Source organism: Rattus rattus, chromosome 12, assembly GCF_011064425.1.
Source record: "Rattus rattus isolate New Zealand chromosome 12, Rrattus_CSIRO_v1, whole genome shotgun sequence".
Classification (NCBI taxonomy): domain Eukaryota; kingdom Metazoa; phylum Chordata; class Mammalia; order Rodentia; family Muridae; genus Rattus; species Rattus rattus.
Window position 1 is genome coordinate 67,201,377 of NC_046165.1, and position 18,541 is coordinate 67,219,917.

At 39.0% G+C, this 18,541-nt stretch overlaps 1 protein-coding gene across 2 annotated transcripts in view; it reads left to right on the top strand.

The window, feature by feature from the left end:
* The window catches only part of Xpo4 (exportin 4), an 80,753-nt gene that overhangs the window by 28,520 nt on the left and 33,692 nt on the right, over positions 1-18,541 (top strand). For both annotated transcript variants that reach the window (XM_032917292.1, XM_032917293.1), the window contains 2 exons: positions 7,267-7,383; positions 8,177-8,330. In XM_032917292.1, the coding sequence (XP_032773183.1) occupies positions 7,267-7,383; positions 8,177-8,330 (271 nt within the window). The remainder of the gene's footprint in view (positions 1-7,266; positions 7,384-8,176; positions 8,331-18,541) is intronic.

Here is an 18,541-nt window from a genome sequence, read left to right on the forward strand (position 1 = left end):
TGGGAATCAGCTCTTCTCTTCCACCACAGTTCTGACACAAGTGCCTTTACCTTCTGAGCCATGCAGCTGGCCCCAGTTGATGGTTTTCTGTGGGTACAAAGAGTTGACCTTAGGAGCTGTGAAGTCACTTCCCTCTTACTACCTCTAAAAATGACAGTTCCACGGACCTTCACTGGCCGGAAATTAGAGTTTGGCTACTTACCCTCCAAATCCTGGTGTTCATTGTCTCTCTCCCTGTGTTAACTCTACTAAGTCTCGTGAACCCTATATGGGTTTTGAGGCAGTTAGCAGTTGTAGAGCAACTTTTTCTGGTTCATTCTTAGTTACGTTTCTGCCCATCACTATCTTCTTCTTTTTTTTTTTCGGAGCTGGGGACTGAACCCAGGGCCTTGCGCTTGCTAGGCAAGCACTCTACCACTGAGCTAAATCCCCAACCCCCATCACTATCTTCTTACCAGGAACAAATATATACTGTAAACTGTCTAGGCATTGATTCCTTAGAATGTAAAGTGTGTGTCCTAGTGTCATCTGAGGCTACACATTCAGAAGTGTTTGCAACATTGTGCTAGCAGCCTCTCAACCCAGCTTTTGAAAATCTAGGGAACATAGGCTCTAATAAATCAACCTATATAACTATTCTAAGTGTTGAAACACAGAAGACAATATCTACTAGTGAAAGCTAATTATTTTTATATTTATATATAAATAATTAATTTATATTAATTTTTAAAAATATGATGGTCGGGGCTTGAGAGGTGGCTCAGTAGTGAAGAGCACTGACTGCTCTTCCAGAGGACCTGAGTTCAATTCCCAGGAACCACAAGGTGGCTCACAACCATCTGTAATGAGACTGGGTGCCCTCTTCTGGCCTGCAGCATACATACAGGCAGAAAGCTGTGTGATGTATATACATAATAAATAAATAAATATTTTAAAAAATTATTGTGGTTTCTTGCAGATCATTTTATGGAAAGTTTCATAAATGTGTAAAAACCTTGAGAGAGAGGATATTTGATTATACTACCTTGCTTTACTGCTGTGCTATATCTTTAGCCTTCATTAAACCATTTTTTAAATTTATTTTTAATTTTTTTTTTTCTTTTTTTCGGACCTGGGGACCGAACCCAGGGCCTTTCGCTTGCTAGGCAAGCGCTTTACCACTGAGCTAAATCCCCAACCCCTATTTTCAATTTTTTTTTATGGAAAAAAGACTTTATATAATATAATATATTCTGATTCTGGTTTCCCCTCGCTCAACTCCTCCCATATCCTTGCTCACACAAATTTACACATTTTCTTTTGTGATTAGAATAAAATCATCCAAAAAATAATAATAAGATAAAGCAGAAGCAAAGCAGAATAGGACATAGGATTTAAGGAGCATTTCTTAGATGGTGTAGCTTCCCATGTGCTGTGGTGTACTGCTGCTGTGATCACACATGTCACTTCACGCTCATCTTTGTGAGGAGGCTGTCCTGCTGCCGTGGTTGTGATGGGCGCTATGGTTATCTCATCTCAGCTGGGAATTGTCAGGCCTGCTGTCAATATGATTTGAGAGGAATAGGGAAACTCCTTCCTAGAAGAGTAGCTTAGGTTATTTTTTTAGGCTGACATACAAACTAAAAATTTACTCTATTTCATGTTTGCCTGTTTCCTTTGAAAGTAATAAGCCTATGTTAAGTCATTCTGAAAGATAGTTAAGCAGTATTTAAGCCTCCTTTTCCCCTCTTTTTCATGTTGGGCAGAAGTGGGTGTGAAATTCACTTGTCTACCCAGGGCTGCCCCTGGGCGAGATAGCCAAGTTAATCTCCCTTATCGCAATGTCTCATTGATGTTTTCTTAGAAGAGCAGCTGGAGGTCTGCTATATAGTATGGCAACCTTTCATACAGTTTATTCTTGGTAATAAGGATCCTGAGGCAAGAGCCAGGCTATTATAAGAGACAGTCCTCCCCCTGAACAAGAGCATTTTAGTTTGTCAGCTGGAGTTCGTATCTTGTGCTTGTGAAGTGGGAAGGCAATCTGTCTCTGGGGGGCTTTTTAAAAATCTTTTTCTCCACAAGCATGAAATGAATGGCTTTGACGAGAGATGTGAATGCTGCTGTAGGAATTTTAGATGAAGACAGAGTTTTAAAAATTGTCAGCCAGTGAATAAACTTTTGAATTTCTAGTACTTCAATGAAAGAAGCCATACTATGAAAATAGTTTTCCTTTGAGAGCAGGTGTCATGTATCCCAGGTTGACCTAAAAATTTGAGATATGGCTATGGATACCTCAGACTCCTGATCTTTCTGTATTGTCTTCCAAATTCAAAAACTGTAGCCATGTACCACAAATACTCAATTTTTATGTAATGCCTGGGACCAAAACCAGGGAGGGCTTCATGCAGTTCTAGGCAAGCACTCAGTAACTCAGTTACATTCTCAGCTCAGGGAGACTTTTTTTGGTAAGATTGAGACCTTATTCCCTTGTCTTCTATTTGCTTTATCAATCTAAATTTATAGACAGCAAAAATGGGAGTGGGACGTGAGGGATTACTCAGTATTTAAGAGCACTGTTCTGCTAGAGGATCTGGGTTTGATTCTCAGCACCTTCATGTTGGCTCACAACTATCTGTTACTGCTACTCTAAGAGATTCGATGCCTTCTCCTGGTTCCGAACATACCTGCAAAAATACTCATAAACATAAAAAAATAACTTTTAAAAAATTAGGAAACTTGAGTATTTATTTTCTACCTCCTCCTGGGTCAGCAGTTTAAATACAAATAGCTGAGGACTCTGCTCCAAGCAGCATCTACTGACCCTCTTCTAAGCGATAATTTATCTTGTAGTTCTAATTTTGGCAGTCAAGAGGTAGGACCTAAACAACCCAGTGTGTGATAACTACAAAAATACCACCTTCGCTCTACCTTATCCTAATTGTTGCATTTATGCAGTACTTAGAGGAAATCATGTAATCCGAATGCAGAATAACTGGATTAGGTAGGCAAAGAGTGGATGAGACTTTATTCAGATGATAAATGAATTATCTTGCCTACAGTTTAATGGGAAACAGTTTTCTTAGTCTAAACAGTAGGTTGTTTTGTGGTGTTTTTGGTATTCCTAATGATTTTTACAGGCTGTTTTTATTGATAATGTATTTCAGAAACAGGCACAATAGACTTTGTAACTTGGTTTATAAATGGTCACTGAATGAGGATGATGAGTGAAGAGCTGCCTGCTGGTGTTGTCCGGTTGCCAGGGGCCGTGAGCCTAGACTGCCTCAAAGGCCACTTGAGAAACCCTGTGAGGCCGACGTAAATCAACAGGCGTGGGGATCTGATAGCCCCTTTGTTTCTCCAACAACCTAGAGCCTTTCTTCTTCAGTGGCTTCCAAGTAGTCATTCATTGTTATATAGTTGCTATAAAAAGGGCTTCTTGTAGAAAAATATACAGGGTGTAAGTTTTATTTAAAACATTTTTTGTTATACCTAGACAATAACAGATATAAACTTATTTTTTATGATCTTAGATAAATAAAGCATTCTTGTGATAATGTCTTAAAATTCTGAAAGTTTGTGCTTATGGTTTCAGTCAAAGCCCTCCTTAGTATGAAAAATTTCCTGTTTCTCAGTCTATTTTCATCAGATTTCACTGAAGTTTCTAGCGACAGCTTTTGTTACCCTCTTGAGTATCAGAGTCAATCTCTACAGTATAGAATGCTATCTAGCCGTGACTGACTAAGGGTAGGGATAGCACTTGAAAGTGCTGGTGGTTGGAGGGGGAGTAAACGGCACTGACTGCACTTGTGTCCCCTGAGTACTGAATGCCTGCAGCAACAGACAGGAGCCTTCTTCAGTGGTAAGTGAGGCCCAGAGTCGGTGCTCTCTCCCAGGCACGGTTGACGGCTTTTAGCTCCGGCAGGGAAATTCTTTCTTGGGGCTGCTTTTTGCTTTCCTGTCTCCATCCCGGTGTAATAAGGGTAACTTCACTTACATATTCATGCTATGCTTAATTCTCTTGTGAATAGAGAGAACTACTTTGTTGATATATAGCAGAGTACTTTGCTTCGTTCCTTTATAATCAGTATTTAATGCACTTTCTCCAAGGAATGAGTTTTTCATTTGGTATCCTTTAGTTAGAATAGTATAGTATAATCAGAGTTTATGATGCTACTCTCATATCTACACAAGTTTTTCAAATTGAACTTTTTTGTAGTATTTGAAAATATCTCACTAAATTTCAGTTTTCTGAAAAGTCATGAGTTCAGGTATGGGTCAAAACAGCATTTGATATCTACATGCTATATAATTATCTTAGTATATTGTGTTTCTAGGTGGTGTAGTGAAATACAATTTTTACTTAAAGATTTCTGTTTTAAAACTAAAGTAGAAAAAGTATAAAGAATATAAATTGTATGTTTTGTAACTAATGTGTGTACATGCATTAAGAAAGTAAAGAGCTATATGTAAATAACTTCAGTAATAATCCCCAGACAGTAGGATTATAGGTAATTTTATTTTCTTCTAACTTTTTTTAACCATCTGTTTTTTTCTAAGGTTAAGATATGATATATTATATTCATAGGTTGAAACATTCGTATGTTTAGGAAGCTGAGTCTGGGATGCGAACACCTCTTGTTCTTGATGTTCACGTGTTGAGAATAAAGGTTAGAGGGGGTCTTCATTAGGAGCCTCTCCCACCTGCAGAAGCTCTTCTCTCACTTTCCTTCACAAATGGACGTTCATCTGAAGAGTGGGGCTGGGGAGAGGGAATGACACTACACTCACTTGCCTTTATGTGCTATTGTGTACACCCTGTGTGAGTTTGGTTGGATGGCAATGGTTGTGATGCAGCTGGCCTCTGTTGGCTCCCTGTGCTGAGCTATACTGTATCACTAAAGGAAACCTACTTGTTGAAAGCCTTAGGTGCCTAGCAGTGTTCACTAGCTTTGCCTTGTTTGTATTTTTATCCATTCATTCAACCATGAATATGAGCTTAGGAAATATTTATTTCATATAAGAGAAAATCTTATTGTGAGTATAGTTTAATAATCAATTAGGCATTGTACTAAGAATCTGAATATGACCATAGTTTCAAAATTATACCATTTTGTGTAAGTACCAGAAACCAGCCTGTGGTGAGTTACAGTACTTGTGGGAAAGGATTATAGCACATTATTTGTAAGGATGGTGACAGTTTGCATTTAACAAGTGCTTCTTGATTTTCAAAAGCAGAGTATGTGTAAATTGTATTTAGTGATTGATATCTGAGGTTAATTTTCTTGTTTTAGACATGTTTTCAAATATTTTATTTCTTCATAATATAGACAGTGAGGTATTACAGCAGATGGGTGAGAAGTAAGGCTAAGAGTTAGAGAATACAGGCCACTAAAATTGTCTTCAGAATTATGGAGTCTCAGAAGTTAATTTAATTTTATTATTTTATTTAGTATATTTCCCCCACCAAATCTTTAATAAGTATACAATAAGGTGTGTATATTCATTTTTGCATACAATCAGATTTAAAGATGTTCGATATTATTTAATTTATCTATGACGTATTGATGGCTGGTGCTTTAATTTTCTTCTTAGCGTTCTGGGGGTTACTTTCGAGGCTGAGCCACACACTGTGTGGTCTTTTTAAGCTGGCCTCCAGTGATCCCCAGCCTTAGCCTCCAGGTAATGAGGGTTTGAAGGGCTGAGGACCATGCCTCTATGCTTGGCTGATGAATGAAGAACTCTAATCGCCGTGTGAAATGAAGATTATTTAACTTGGTAAATGTTTGAAATCCCTTTGAGCAGTAAAGACAGGGACAAATTGCTCTCTACATGAGGCACTTGTGCCTGATTTCTCATACTGTTTTCCTCAGGCCCATGAAGGTATTTAAACACTCACGTATTTTTCTGGAAGATTTGGGAATAAGTAAACTTGTGTATTAAAATAAGTGTGTGGGGGTTGGGGATTTAGCTCAGTGGTAGAGCGCTTGCCTAGCAAGTGCAAGGCCCTGGGTTCAGTCCTCAGCTCTGGGGGAAAAAAAAAGTGTGTGTTTTGAAGTAAACAAGTGTGGGGACAGGGCTAAGTTCATTTTTTATGAGGAACTCTTGCCTACTGATCATAATGACCTTGGTTCAACCCTCAGGACAGCCAATAAATATTAACAAAAGTGTCTGTGTGCACAAAAACTAACCTAAGTAGCTGTAGAATTTTGATTATTATAGAAGGCACCTTTAGTAGATTCTTCTGGATTCTCCATAATTTATGAAGCTGCTTACCTGTGCTTATTTTGGTTGTGATTAAGAGGTGAACAGTATCTACTTCCTTTAAAACTTTTAAAAAAACATTTTTGAAGGAAGTTTTTAAAAAGTAAAAGTAGTATATTGTTTATCCATGTAACTGTTACGTACCTAAAGCAGACATCAGCTCTCCAAGTCTGTAGGAATTTCACTTTATGTATATTTGCTAAGATTTGCCAAACCAAGCATCTGTAAGGTCAAGGTACTGACATCAGAAGCATTTCTGAACAAAGATGCAGTTGGTGGGGTGGGCCCACTGTGTTCAGCTGTTGTGTAAGCTTGCAGAAATAGTATCATCTCGACTTTAATCTTTCGGTTGTTCAGAGGTAGTGTGCATATTTCTGTTTAACCCCTGGAAATGTGCCAAAATAATTCATAGCCTTATCTCCATCCTTGTTACCTTGACTCTAAAGAGTCTGTGAATGAGATTGAGGAGTTGGTGTTCTAAGTGTATCTAGTAGACCCAAGGAAAAGGAAAAGTTTCTTTCTTTGATTTCAAAAGCTTTGAGGTACTACCTGTTTGGTATTTGGAGATTAAAGTCTGTATTACTTGTCATCTGTTTGAGAACACATTTTTACATTCATGAGAAAATGAGGGTGGGAGGCATGAGGCTGAATGTTGGTGGCCTCTGGCAGTTTACCCTCTTCAGGTCATAGTTCTTTCAAGTGTAAAAATGTATGGATTATTGTGTAAATTAAATGAAACAAGGAATCGAACAATTACTTAATTATTAACAACCATTAAAATTTCAGTTGCCCTCTAGAGTTGAGTGGAATCGTGTGCTGGGTTCCAGTCCTCTGTGAGTCCAGATGTGATGTTAGCATTTTCCACCCTACTTGAAAGGAGAGCCAGTCTTCTTAGTCACATCCAGAGTTCTGCTGGGCAGTTAGAGGCTCTGAAGCTGTAGCACACAGAAATTATGTTTGAACAAATTATATTGAAACAAAGTTTTGAAAAATGGAATGACTTACAATTATTTCTTATTGATATAGCAAACTCTGGCCTGTTCTATTCTAACTGCTCTATTGAGTGAATTTTCAAGTTCAAGTAAAACTAGCAACATTGGACTGAGTATGGAATTCCACGGTAACTGCAAACGAGTCTTTCAGGTATTGGTGCCTTTGTTTTATGTTTTAGTTACTGGGCAGTCTGCTCTTTGTTCGGTTTGTTCCAATGGTGACAGCGTTTGTTTTAGACATTTGGGTAGTAGCTTATATCTGAAGACTTGTGCTGAGATTCATAGGACATAGTAAATTGGTAAGTTTGATTTCTGTAATTGATAAGCTGAAATTATTCAGTTCTCATCTTGAAGCAACAAAAAAGAGAACATTATAAAAAATATTCCAGGGGTTGGGGATTTAGCTCAGTGGTAGAGCGCTTGCCTAGCAAACGCAAGGCCCTGGGTTCCGTCCCCAGCTCCGAAAAAAAAGAAAAAGAAAAAAAATATATTCCTTAGTTTACAGTTTTCTTATCAGGTTGTGATATATTTCAATTGATAGGATTCTGCTGGCTTTAAAAATAGGACTGGCTCAGTGCCAAAGAAGGTCATATATTTAAAATGTTATTACAGATGGTGTGGGCTCTTTATCTCTCGAGTGTATTGTTTGGCTCTGGAGTAAAGTTATGTGAAGGCATTGGCTTAAGTCCTGAGGCGCTGCACTATAGCAACTGGCTCTGCCAGCCCTACAGTCACATTCGCCCTCAAAGGCTTTCCTGCATGGAGGAGCATTTATATTACAGTTAATGGTGCACTGATGTTAGAAGCCACAAGATGGAAAACATTCTTAAGGAAGTAGTACCATCTAATGGAAACCTTAAGGTTCTTGTTTGTTTTATGATTCTAAAAAGGAATGCACTTTGAGTAAGTGTCATGCAAACCGCTGTGTGATTTATTGTCCATAGGAAGAAGACCTTCGTCAGATCTTCATGTTAACAGTTGGAGTTCTGCAGGAATTCAGCAGACGGGAGAACCTCAGTGCTCAGATGTCCTCAGTGTTTCAGCGGTACCTTGCACTAGCCAACCAAGTCCTGAGCTGGAATTTTCTCCCTCCAAATTATATCCTTTTAACAATGGGAGGGGTTGACTTGGCGGTGACTTTATAGAAGATATAATCATGAAGCGCAGTCCTGTGTGTCCTTACCTTTTTGGTGTGTGAAGCATTCTGTTGAATGGAGGCTTGGTTTTTCTTTTTGGAGAATTGGAATTTTATAATACCATAGTACAGTAGACTGTAGAAAGGCTAAAGTCATATTTACTATGTTTTGAAGAGGATTGAACGTATGACAGCCTTTGTTAGCTAATAAGGCTGTTGCTGACTGAGGGAAAGGATGGTAGTCCTGGGAAAGAAAAGACAAAATGTATTGTGAAAGAAAAATGCTTTTTTATTCAGCAGTAGAACCATTTTCTCCTTGATATGTGATTAAATTAAATTGTTTCCTGACTTTGCTTAGTTAGAAGGACTCTGGTTTTGCACTTCTGCTTATTGCTGAAGTGTACACAATAAGTTAGTGATAAGCTTTCAGTTGAGAGCATCCGCGGCTGAGTGCCATGTTGTACCTCGGAGTACTGTGGTGCCTGCTTGTAGCATTGTTCAGTCCGGCAGATCTAGGTTTGAACCTCAGTTGATGTCCAGCAAATTGCTGAGCCTTTCTGAATCTTAATTTTTTCCAAACAGAAAGAGGATGTTGACTAAACAGTGTAGTTAACGCTCTCAGTCAGCTGCTGTTACAGAGCTTTCCTCTGCCCTTTCCTAGGGCTCTGCAATAGTTTGTTTCAGAGACAAATGCTATTCCTAAGAAGATGAGAAATCTCATCAGAACTTTAGAATAAGTGAGGCTCATCTTTGTTCCAATAGAGTCAAGATCTGCTGTTTCCATATGTGTATGCTTGAGACCTGTAAAACTGAGAATTAAGGTGTGTGATGAACTGTGATTTTCACTGTCAAGCTACTATATTTACCTAGTAGAAAAGAACTACAAAAAGTCAGGTGGTATGAGAGAAATCGAGCCACTGACTCCTTAAAGCCGGAATTCTCCAGGCTTCTTTGCCAAAGGGCAGTCACATTGGAATGAAGCTTGCTACTACGTTAATCACACTCTCTTCATGCCTGTTCGTTCTTTTCCACCTGTTAACCACTTTTATATCTTTAATATATAAGTTTAATTCTTTATATTAAAGAATTGTAAGGGGCACATACTTTGTTTTTTGCTTTGGGTTTTTGAGCGAAGTGATTTCTGTAGCCCAGGCTGGCCTTGAACTCAAAGCTGTGAGTTACTGCTTCTTCTCTTCAGTGTTAGGATTTTAGGCCTGAGTTGCCATCCCTAGGCACATACTTTCTTAATTTTTCATTTTTAAAACATTTTTCTTTTGAATGTCACATTGTTTGCTTCAGGCTACATTTTCTTTTCTGTCCCTCTCTTTTGAGGTAAGACAGAACCTTCAAATCTAGCAGTCTGGTCTTGAATTCATGATTTTTTTTTTCTTCAGTCTCCCAAATGGTAGAATTATACGTGTATGTTATCACATCCAACTTGTTTCTTTTTGTTTTGTTTAAATTTTGTACCTTTATATACTTTTATTGTTTGAATGTTTTACCTTGCATTTGTGCATGGTCCCTGCAGAGATCAGATGAGGTGAATCAGATCCCCTAGAAGAGGATACAAGGAGCTGTGAGTACTGGGTATCACATTTTGTTGGTTCTCGGTATCAAACCCTGGTCCTCTGTAAGAACAGCCAGTGCTTTTAACTGCTGAGCCATCTCTCCAGTTCCTTGTTTTGTTTTTTAAAGGATGGCTTGGCGAACTTTATTCAAAAGAGTCTATTGTTAGAGTTTAAGTACCACTGAAGCAGGATCTTGTTGTGAACAAAAATTAGACTAGTTCCTCTCCTAAGTTTTTTAGTTTAAAACAATAACAACAACAACAAAACAACTAAAGGGGCAGTCACTGAGCCTGCATGGGTCTGCACTAGGTCCTCTCTAGGCATGTTATGGTTGTTGGCATGGTGGTTTTATGGGACTCCTAACTCACCACCCTTGGGGCCCTTTTCCTCCAACTGGGTTGCTTTGTCCACCCCTGATAAGAGAGATTGTGCATAGTTTTATTGTAACTTGATTTGTTGTTTTGATAGGGTTTCTCTGTGTAGCTCTGGCTGTTCTGGAACTGGCTCTGTAAACCAGGCTGGCCTCTAACTCACAGAGACCTGCATGCCTCTGCAGGGATTAAAAGTGTGCACTACCTCCCCACCCAGCAGTCTAATTGTAACCTATTATGCTGTGTTCTGTTGATGCCATTTGGAGGCGAAGGAGTGAATCTGGGGGAGTTGGAGTTTAGGGATGGGGCTGAGAGGAGAAACTTCTGTCAGGGTGTATTGTATGAAGAAGAGTTAAACAAAACAGAAAAATCAGAGTTAAAAGAAAACTTAGTGCTAGGACCACTGGCTGCTCTTCTAGAGGACCAGAATTCTGTTCCTAGCATACAACCATCTGTAATTCATTTTAGAGGATATGATGCCTTCTTCTGGCTTCCTCAGGCACCAGGCACCCATATGGTCCACAGACATACATGTAGGCAAAGCACCAATGTACATAAAGTAATAACTTTATAAGAAGGGCACACACCTGTAAACACAGCATTCCCTTGGGAAACAAAAGGAGGAGGATTGCCATAAGTTCAAAGCCAGCTAGAGTTACAGAGCAAGACAGCGTTTTAAGAAAACCAACAAAACAAGAAAGATACCGAAAAAAACTTGGAACAGGTTTTAAAAGTACCAGTCCATATGGAGCTATCAAAACATTAATTATGTATGTAGTAAAAATTAACAAAAATTACACTGCATATATCACAGCCAGTTCTAAGTGTTTGCCAATTCTAAGTGTTTTAGGGGAAAATATAGTTGGCAGAGAGTTACTATTTTGAGAAGAGAAACAGTTTCCTAAGAGTTTGGAAACAAAGTTTGTCTGAATTATACACACTCATAAAATAGTTTGTGCAGTCCTTAGACAAAGCATTAGAGAGTAAGCACCACTGCAGCGTTGTCAAAGGACACCGTCCCTCTGAAGGGCTCCTGTGAGGGGGGTTCAGGGCTCTCCCTGGCTGCACAGTGGGTTTCAGGCCAGCTGTGACACAGACCCTGAAGAGGGCTGGGTCAGGAGAGGTGGCTGATCTGGTAAATGCTCGCTGCTGCTCTCCAGAGGACTCAAGCTCGGTTCCCAGCACTGGTGTTGGACAGCTCATAACTGCCTGTTTGGCTCCAGAAGATCTAACACCCTCCTCTGGCCTCCATGGTCACCCATATGCACATGAACAGACACACGTACACATAAATATAAAAAAAATAAAAGAATTCTCCTGCCTTAGCCTCAAAAGTTCTTGTATGTACCACCATGCCTGGCTGATGAGAATATTTTTCTACTTCATACTGTAAGTGTATGTGTCCAGTGACTGGTGTAATTCCATATATTGGAAAGCTAGACTAGAGCTGAGTGCTCTTTTGAGTGATAGATTTCAGTTTAGGAGAACTTGGCAATGATATTAAAATGAAGGTACAGTTTGGGCATTAATTAGTGAAATGCTTCTCAACAAACCAAATTCTGACTGAGTTATATTTTTGACAATTGCTTGGAGAGCCATCTATCGTATATAATTGGTAGGGGAAAAGTTGGACAAGTATTTAGGTTTGTACCATAGAGAGAGTCAAATAGTGAACTTAGTTAAAATGGGTGTTAATTGCCTTTAAAAAATGATTATCTTATAGGGGAAACGAAGTAGCAATTAGGCCTTATAAAATGTCTCAGTCTATCTTATGTCAGTATGTGTGAACATTTAGAATGATACCAGGATGTGTTCATTCATCTAAATACATCTTGATGTGTAATTTTTTAATGTATTTTAGTTTTTTATCTTTTTATTTGATGTATTATCTGTATAAACTGACGATATAACTATTCCATGGTGTGGTTTTTATTGTAGGTATGAGGGAAAGACCCTAAATGTTCACAGCAGTATTCTCTATAAAGTGGAAACAGCTCTGTGAGCTGCTAAGGGAATAAATGAGATGTGGCATATTCATATAATGATATATATTTGTTAGTAAATGAAATACTTGCTCATGCTAACATGGGCAAACTTTGGAGACATTATATTAAGATATTGTGAGAGCAGCGATTTAGAGAGAACTTTAATACATGATTGCATGTCTATGCAGTGTTCAGAATAAGCAAACTGGAGACAATGTATAGGGGTTACCTAGAGCACTGGTGTTTGGAAGGCATGGGAGATGACTGGAGAGCACACCAGGCTTCTGGGGTGATGAGTATGTTCTAAAATTAGATGTGTTCATGGTACTTAACTGTGAATATAGCAAAACTATCGCATCAGTGAACAAATTGTATAGTATGTGAATTATGTCTCTATGGAGCCTTTAAAAATATCTGGCATGCCAAGGTTTATCATGCTGCTTTACTGATTAGTTGTCGTCCCCTCGTCCGTCTCCCTGTGTGTGCTCCCTTAGTAGAATTGTATTGTAGGGGATGATTTGCAGTGAAGATAGAATTTGGGGAGTCATTATTGTAATATGACGCTATGGTCTTAAAAGGCAGAAAGAAGCCAAGGAGCCTGAGAAGACCAGCTGAGTACATGGGAGAAGGCGGCCAGGAGAATTGGGGAGAAAAGATAAAAGAGTTTCAAATAAAGGTAGTCAGTATCTACTTCCAAGGGTTACCTGGAGGTGGTTTTCAATTACACCTCATAATTTAGAGATGGAGTCATACCTAGTGAGTGTAGATATTATTCCATAGAACGTCAGTCAGCTACGCTGCCCCTAGACTGAGAGTGAGTCAGGGGATGATACATTTTATACTTGCAGTATTGTCTGTCCAAGGGGAAAGAGAAGCAGGATTTAGGGAAGCGAGGTGCTGTAATGCTGGCCAGTGATAAGTGTTAAGACAGTGTAGGCTCAGGCTGAGATGGTGAGGAAGGCCAGACGCCGTGTGTTGGTGTGAAGTGCATGACTTCACGATAGCAGAGTTTATTAAATTTGGTTGGATCAGCTCTAAGATGGCTTGAAACTGGAGGAATAGAGTACAGAAATGTGGTAGAATGTTTAAATGCAGATGTAACGCAGGGCTGGGTAGTATTTTCTTCAGTCCAGTGAGAGTTTCACTCTCACTGTTGTTTGCATTGCTGTCTGATGTCATACATTGGAAAGTAGGTGAGATGAGTAGTCAGTATCTGAAGTCATGTATGCATCATCCTTTTCAGGAGTGTTTCCACATTCCTTGGTTTGGTTTTGTAGCTCTTGGACATGTTGTTCCTGCCTGCCTTCTCTCCTGCCGGGATGTACCCCGTTCTCCTCTTAGTTCTAGATGGTGTTGTACCACACTGTGTGCTCTTCTATGTCACTGTGCAGGAGCATGGAGTGACAGTGCTCAGAGGCAGAGAAAGCCAGGTAACACCCCTGGTGTTCACATAGTACCTTGTGTAGTTTAAGTTAGTGCAAGAAGAGAAGGGATGGGATAAATACATACATTTAAATGCAATGAGTGAACTTGCTTTCACAGCCTTATTCAACTACCTCGGAAACTCAGGTCAAAGGTGTCTGAGAAGCTGCAGCCTGTGTATTGGTGGCAGCTCTATTTGGTACCCCTTACCTTTTGGATTGGGAAGTTTGTTCGTTCGTTCGTTCGTTCATTCGTTCGTTCGTTCGTTCGTTCATTCAGGTGTAAGCTTAGGCAAATATGGTTTGCCTACTATAACTATATTTCTCACTAGAAAATGATTTATTTAACATACTTAACACTTGTAAGGAATTTGTCTGCTAGGTTCTTAATTGCCAGCCGAGGTTATTTCAGTTCATTTTCCGTGAACGCCACAGCAGGGCCGTCCCAGGCTGTGCTGTGCAGCTTAGAGTGTAGTGCTGCTTCATTTGGAAAGTGATGGCTGTGGGAGTGAGCTGCTTTCTGGATTATATAGGTCTTCCCTGCTTTAGGTCTGCTGGCAAGGGAGTCCTAAGGAAAGAAGGAGCACTGTGTGGACAGTTTTGCTTTACTGATTCCTAAACTGAGTCCTCCTAGGTCTTTCTATGCATTTAATGTAGACAGCAGAGTCTTTGTTGTTTTTAGAAAGCTGTTAAGTAGAAAGCACATCATGACCATGGAAGTTTAACCCTTTTGGGACTAATTGAAGCAATTTTTGACATAATTTAGTGTATCATTAGCAGACTTGGGTTTTTTTTTTTTAATGTTTTTTTCTTTTTATTTATTCTTTTCTCATAAAGATTTACTTATTTTATATGTATGAATACAGTGTCACTCTCTTCAGACACATCAGAAGAGAGCGTCGGATCCCATTACAGATGGTTGTGAGCCACCATGTGATTGCTGGGAATTGAACTCAGGACCTCTGGAAGAGCAGTCTTTGTTCTTAACCACTGAGCCATCTCTCCAGCCCCAGATTTGGGTTCTTATGCACTGGTGACATAGCAATACAAACCTCTCGCCTTAATGTAAATTACTAGTCCACTCAGTTGAACATACAAAGGTAGTTTTAAATGTTTTGGTAGTGCTCTTGGTAGTGTTGTATATCTGTTTAGATAAAGATCACATATATTTGTGCACGTACAGATCACATGCCCACTGAAGAGGTTCGGGGGTTAACATTGCTTCCTCATCAGCACTTGTTTTTTATGTCTGTAACCATCCTTCTCACCGTTAGTTCCCTAGTGCTGGCATTATAAGCATATGCTCCCAGTTCACGTGGTGTTGGAGATTGAACCCAGGTCTGCATGCATACAGAATGATCACTTTACCAACTGAATCACATCCTTACATTTTTTTTTCAGTGTCACAATGTGATACCCTCACTGAAGGTGTTAGTAAATGGACAAGAGCTATTTTGTTTATGTTAATTCTCATGCATTTTCCAACTGCAGCACTGCCCTGTGGTTGAGATGGATGCACTTGCTGAGAGCTGTCTGTTATTCAAGAACTCAACACAGAAGACTTGGTAGGATTAGCCAGTGAGAGTCACTGGTGGGGAGTGATTAAACTTGTCCTCCAGCGTTTGTCTTGGTGCTGAAGTTACAGAATAGGGCAGGTGTTGTGGATGTGTTTTTGATTCCTCAGACGTCTGTGAGCTTTTTTTCTTTGAAGAATTTGAAAGGCTCTTTGTGGAGAGGGGCAAAGAATATTGAATTTGTTTCTGCTCCAAGCTACAGTAGAATTTGCATGCAGCTCTGGCTGATTTTCCAAGAGATTAGGATGGTGTTGAGCTTGGAAGCCAGGTTGAGTTTTAGCACCTCAGTTCTGCCCTTTGTTAGAACCTGGCTGCGAAGGAGTGGATTAGTGACAGACAGGGCCTATGCACTGGGACTTTGTAACGTCCTAATTTGGTCAAACATGAAAAAGGGAAGGTTAGATGAGGTTGACACAATTTTCAAAGTGACACAGGCTTATTAAAAAACAATGCAGCTCCATATGAGTACCTTATTTGTAAGGTTATATTTTGCTGGTTGCAAATGAATTATATAAAATGGAAATTACATAAATATTTAAATATTTAGAAAAGTAATTAAGATTATCTCTCAGTAAAATTTGGAATTTATAGTGTTTTGTTTTGGTAAGATAATAGCTATTTATTGTTGTGATTCTTGTGCTTCATGAGATCTGCCTTCTGTGTACTACATAAAATAAAAATAACTGATCAGTCATTAGCAGACCACTCTCTTATTGATGACATGTTTTTACAAGATAAGAGAGTATTGTATGTAGAAACCTGAATGTGTTTCTTTAGTCAGTGAGAACCAAAGCTTTGCAATCTTGTAAAAGCAACTATTGTTTATTGAAGTTAATTTTAATGAAATTTGCTTTATTTAACATTAAAGTAATTTCTTTTTTAAAAAAGAAAAAAGATTTATTTATTATATATAAGTACACTGTAGCTGTCCTCAGACACACCAGAAGAGGGCATCAGATCCCATTACAGAGTTGCTGGAATTTGAACTCAGGACCTCTGGAAGAGCAGTCAGCTCTCTTAAGCACTGAGCCATCTCTCCAGCCCTAAAGAACTTTTTAATTAAAAGTACTTTATTGTTATAGTAAGAGAGAAGTGAGCAGGAACACATGTTCTCTGACACAGTGCCATGGTACATGTGGAGGAGGTCAGAGGACAGAGTTGCAGACTGGTTTCCCTTCTACCTTTAAGTGGGTTTCAGGGGTTGAATTCGGGCAGGTATCAGACGTGTACAGCTACTTACCAAATGATTTTGCCAGTACTCAACTTTTTTGCTTGCTTGTTTATTTGTTTGTTGTTTTTTGAGATCCAGGTATCTATGGAGCCCTTGCTGTCCTGGAATTCACTATGTAGAGTTCTGCCTCCATAGTGCTGGGTTTAAATTAAAAGCCTGTGTACTGCACCTGGCTTAGCATTTTTTTTAGGACATTGTTGTAAGAGTAGAAAAGTTAGATTTCTAAATTCTGACTGTAATGATTTTATTTGCTTTTTGGCATTTTTTTTTTAACTTAAAATTTAAAAATTGAGCTACCTTTGTTCTTTACATTATTTTGATATGTATGGTCTGTCTGCATACATTTATTATGTCTAGATCTGCATGTATGTGTTCACCTCACAGTGTCATGTGATCTCTAGACTGAAGAAGGCATCACACCACTTCAGATCATGCACTATTTAAATAATTTGAGTATGTTTCATTACTGACCTTTCACATAATTAAAAAATACCTTTAATAAAATGGTACTAAAACTAAAAAAAGATAAATGCATTTGTTTTCTGTTTCAAGAGAGATAAAGCCTTGATGTCTTTACCCAGATGATCTGTTCTGAACACTGGAGATCCCTTCTCTCCTTTATTGTGAATTTCAAAGGCATCTCAAAGACTAGCCAGTGACTGTTGCTGACATACACAGCAGACAGCAGCAGTAAGTCCTCCAATTTGTTTTTCTAAAACGTAATGAGACGATGTCCCCTCATGCCTTTGAGGAAAGGAATCACTTTCCATTGGTCACTCTTGGTCTTCTTTTCTTTGTCATGTTCTGGTTTCCTTTCCTTAGGGTTTCATTCTCTGTGTCCACGAGGGGGCGGATAAGGGAAGAGGGAAATGCTGGGTGAGCCTGTTCAGGGTTTCCCTTTTGTTAGTCAGAATTAGGAGTTAGGAATGACATCAGAAAGAAGGAGCGACTTCCTTTCTTAGGACAACTGATTGCAAGCCCTCTTCAGAGACAAGACACAATCTCATAAACCAGCTTTTAAAGGATGGTTTCCAAAGCATTGTTACGTATGGCCTTCAGGTTTTTTCTGCAAATAAATTCTCTCTAAAAAGAATGACTTGGGTATAAGGGAATGGTAAATGCCTGATTTTTTTGCAAGAGTGTCATCTTGGATGCCTGTATTGAGATTTCTCACTGAATGAAGTGAATATTGCCTAGTTCAGCTTGCTCACAAAGAAGTACCATTTCATTCCAGGCAGCCTTCTTGCTCTTTAAAGCCTCAGTTACCGTGACACTCATCAACATCTACAGACACATACTTATTATGATAGTCAGTCGATTTGCAGCAAATTATGCTGCAACTGAAGCATATTTGATATTGAATACCTGACACCTAATATACTGTTTGAGTCCATGGGAAATGTGACTTGTTCAGTGTATGTGTATGCTCATGTATATCAGTGTACATGTGTGTATGTTTGTGTAGAGGACAGGACAACTTCTGCAGTCATTCTATGGGAGACAGTGTCTCTCTGGCCTGGAGCATATCAAGTAGGCTGCTGGCTGTCTAGTAAGTCCTGGAAGATCCAGACCTTTCTGCCTCCCTTGAGCCTATGGGAATGTTGAATAAAAATACGTTATCTGTCAATTGCTTAATTGTTCGTTTTGACTTGGTGTTGGGCTACTGTGATCTCAATTTTTCTGTTTTAGTATGGTGCATAGTTGCTCGTCCATGTTCTTTTCCTGTGAGCATATTTCTTCTGGAAAATGGCTGTTTTTCCCCATAATCTATATGAGACTCATTTTGTGTATATGATTTTAGCTGTTTAAGGTAATGGGTGAAGTAATGGGGCAAATTTACAGAAATTGATTCTTTAAGTTAGTCTTTTGATATCTGTTTTTAAGTCACTTTTCCCCCTTCTGTTGCTTCTATTAAGATCTCTAATTCCAAAGGTTTTTGTGCCCCTGTGATATGGTACACATAAGGACTAAAACCGTTACCTAACATTCCTATAGCATTCTTTTTTTCAGCACTTAATGCCTTT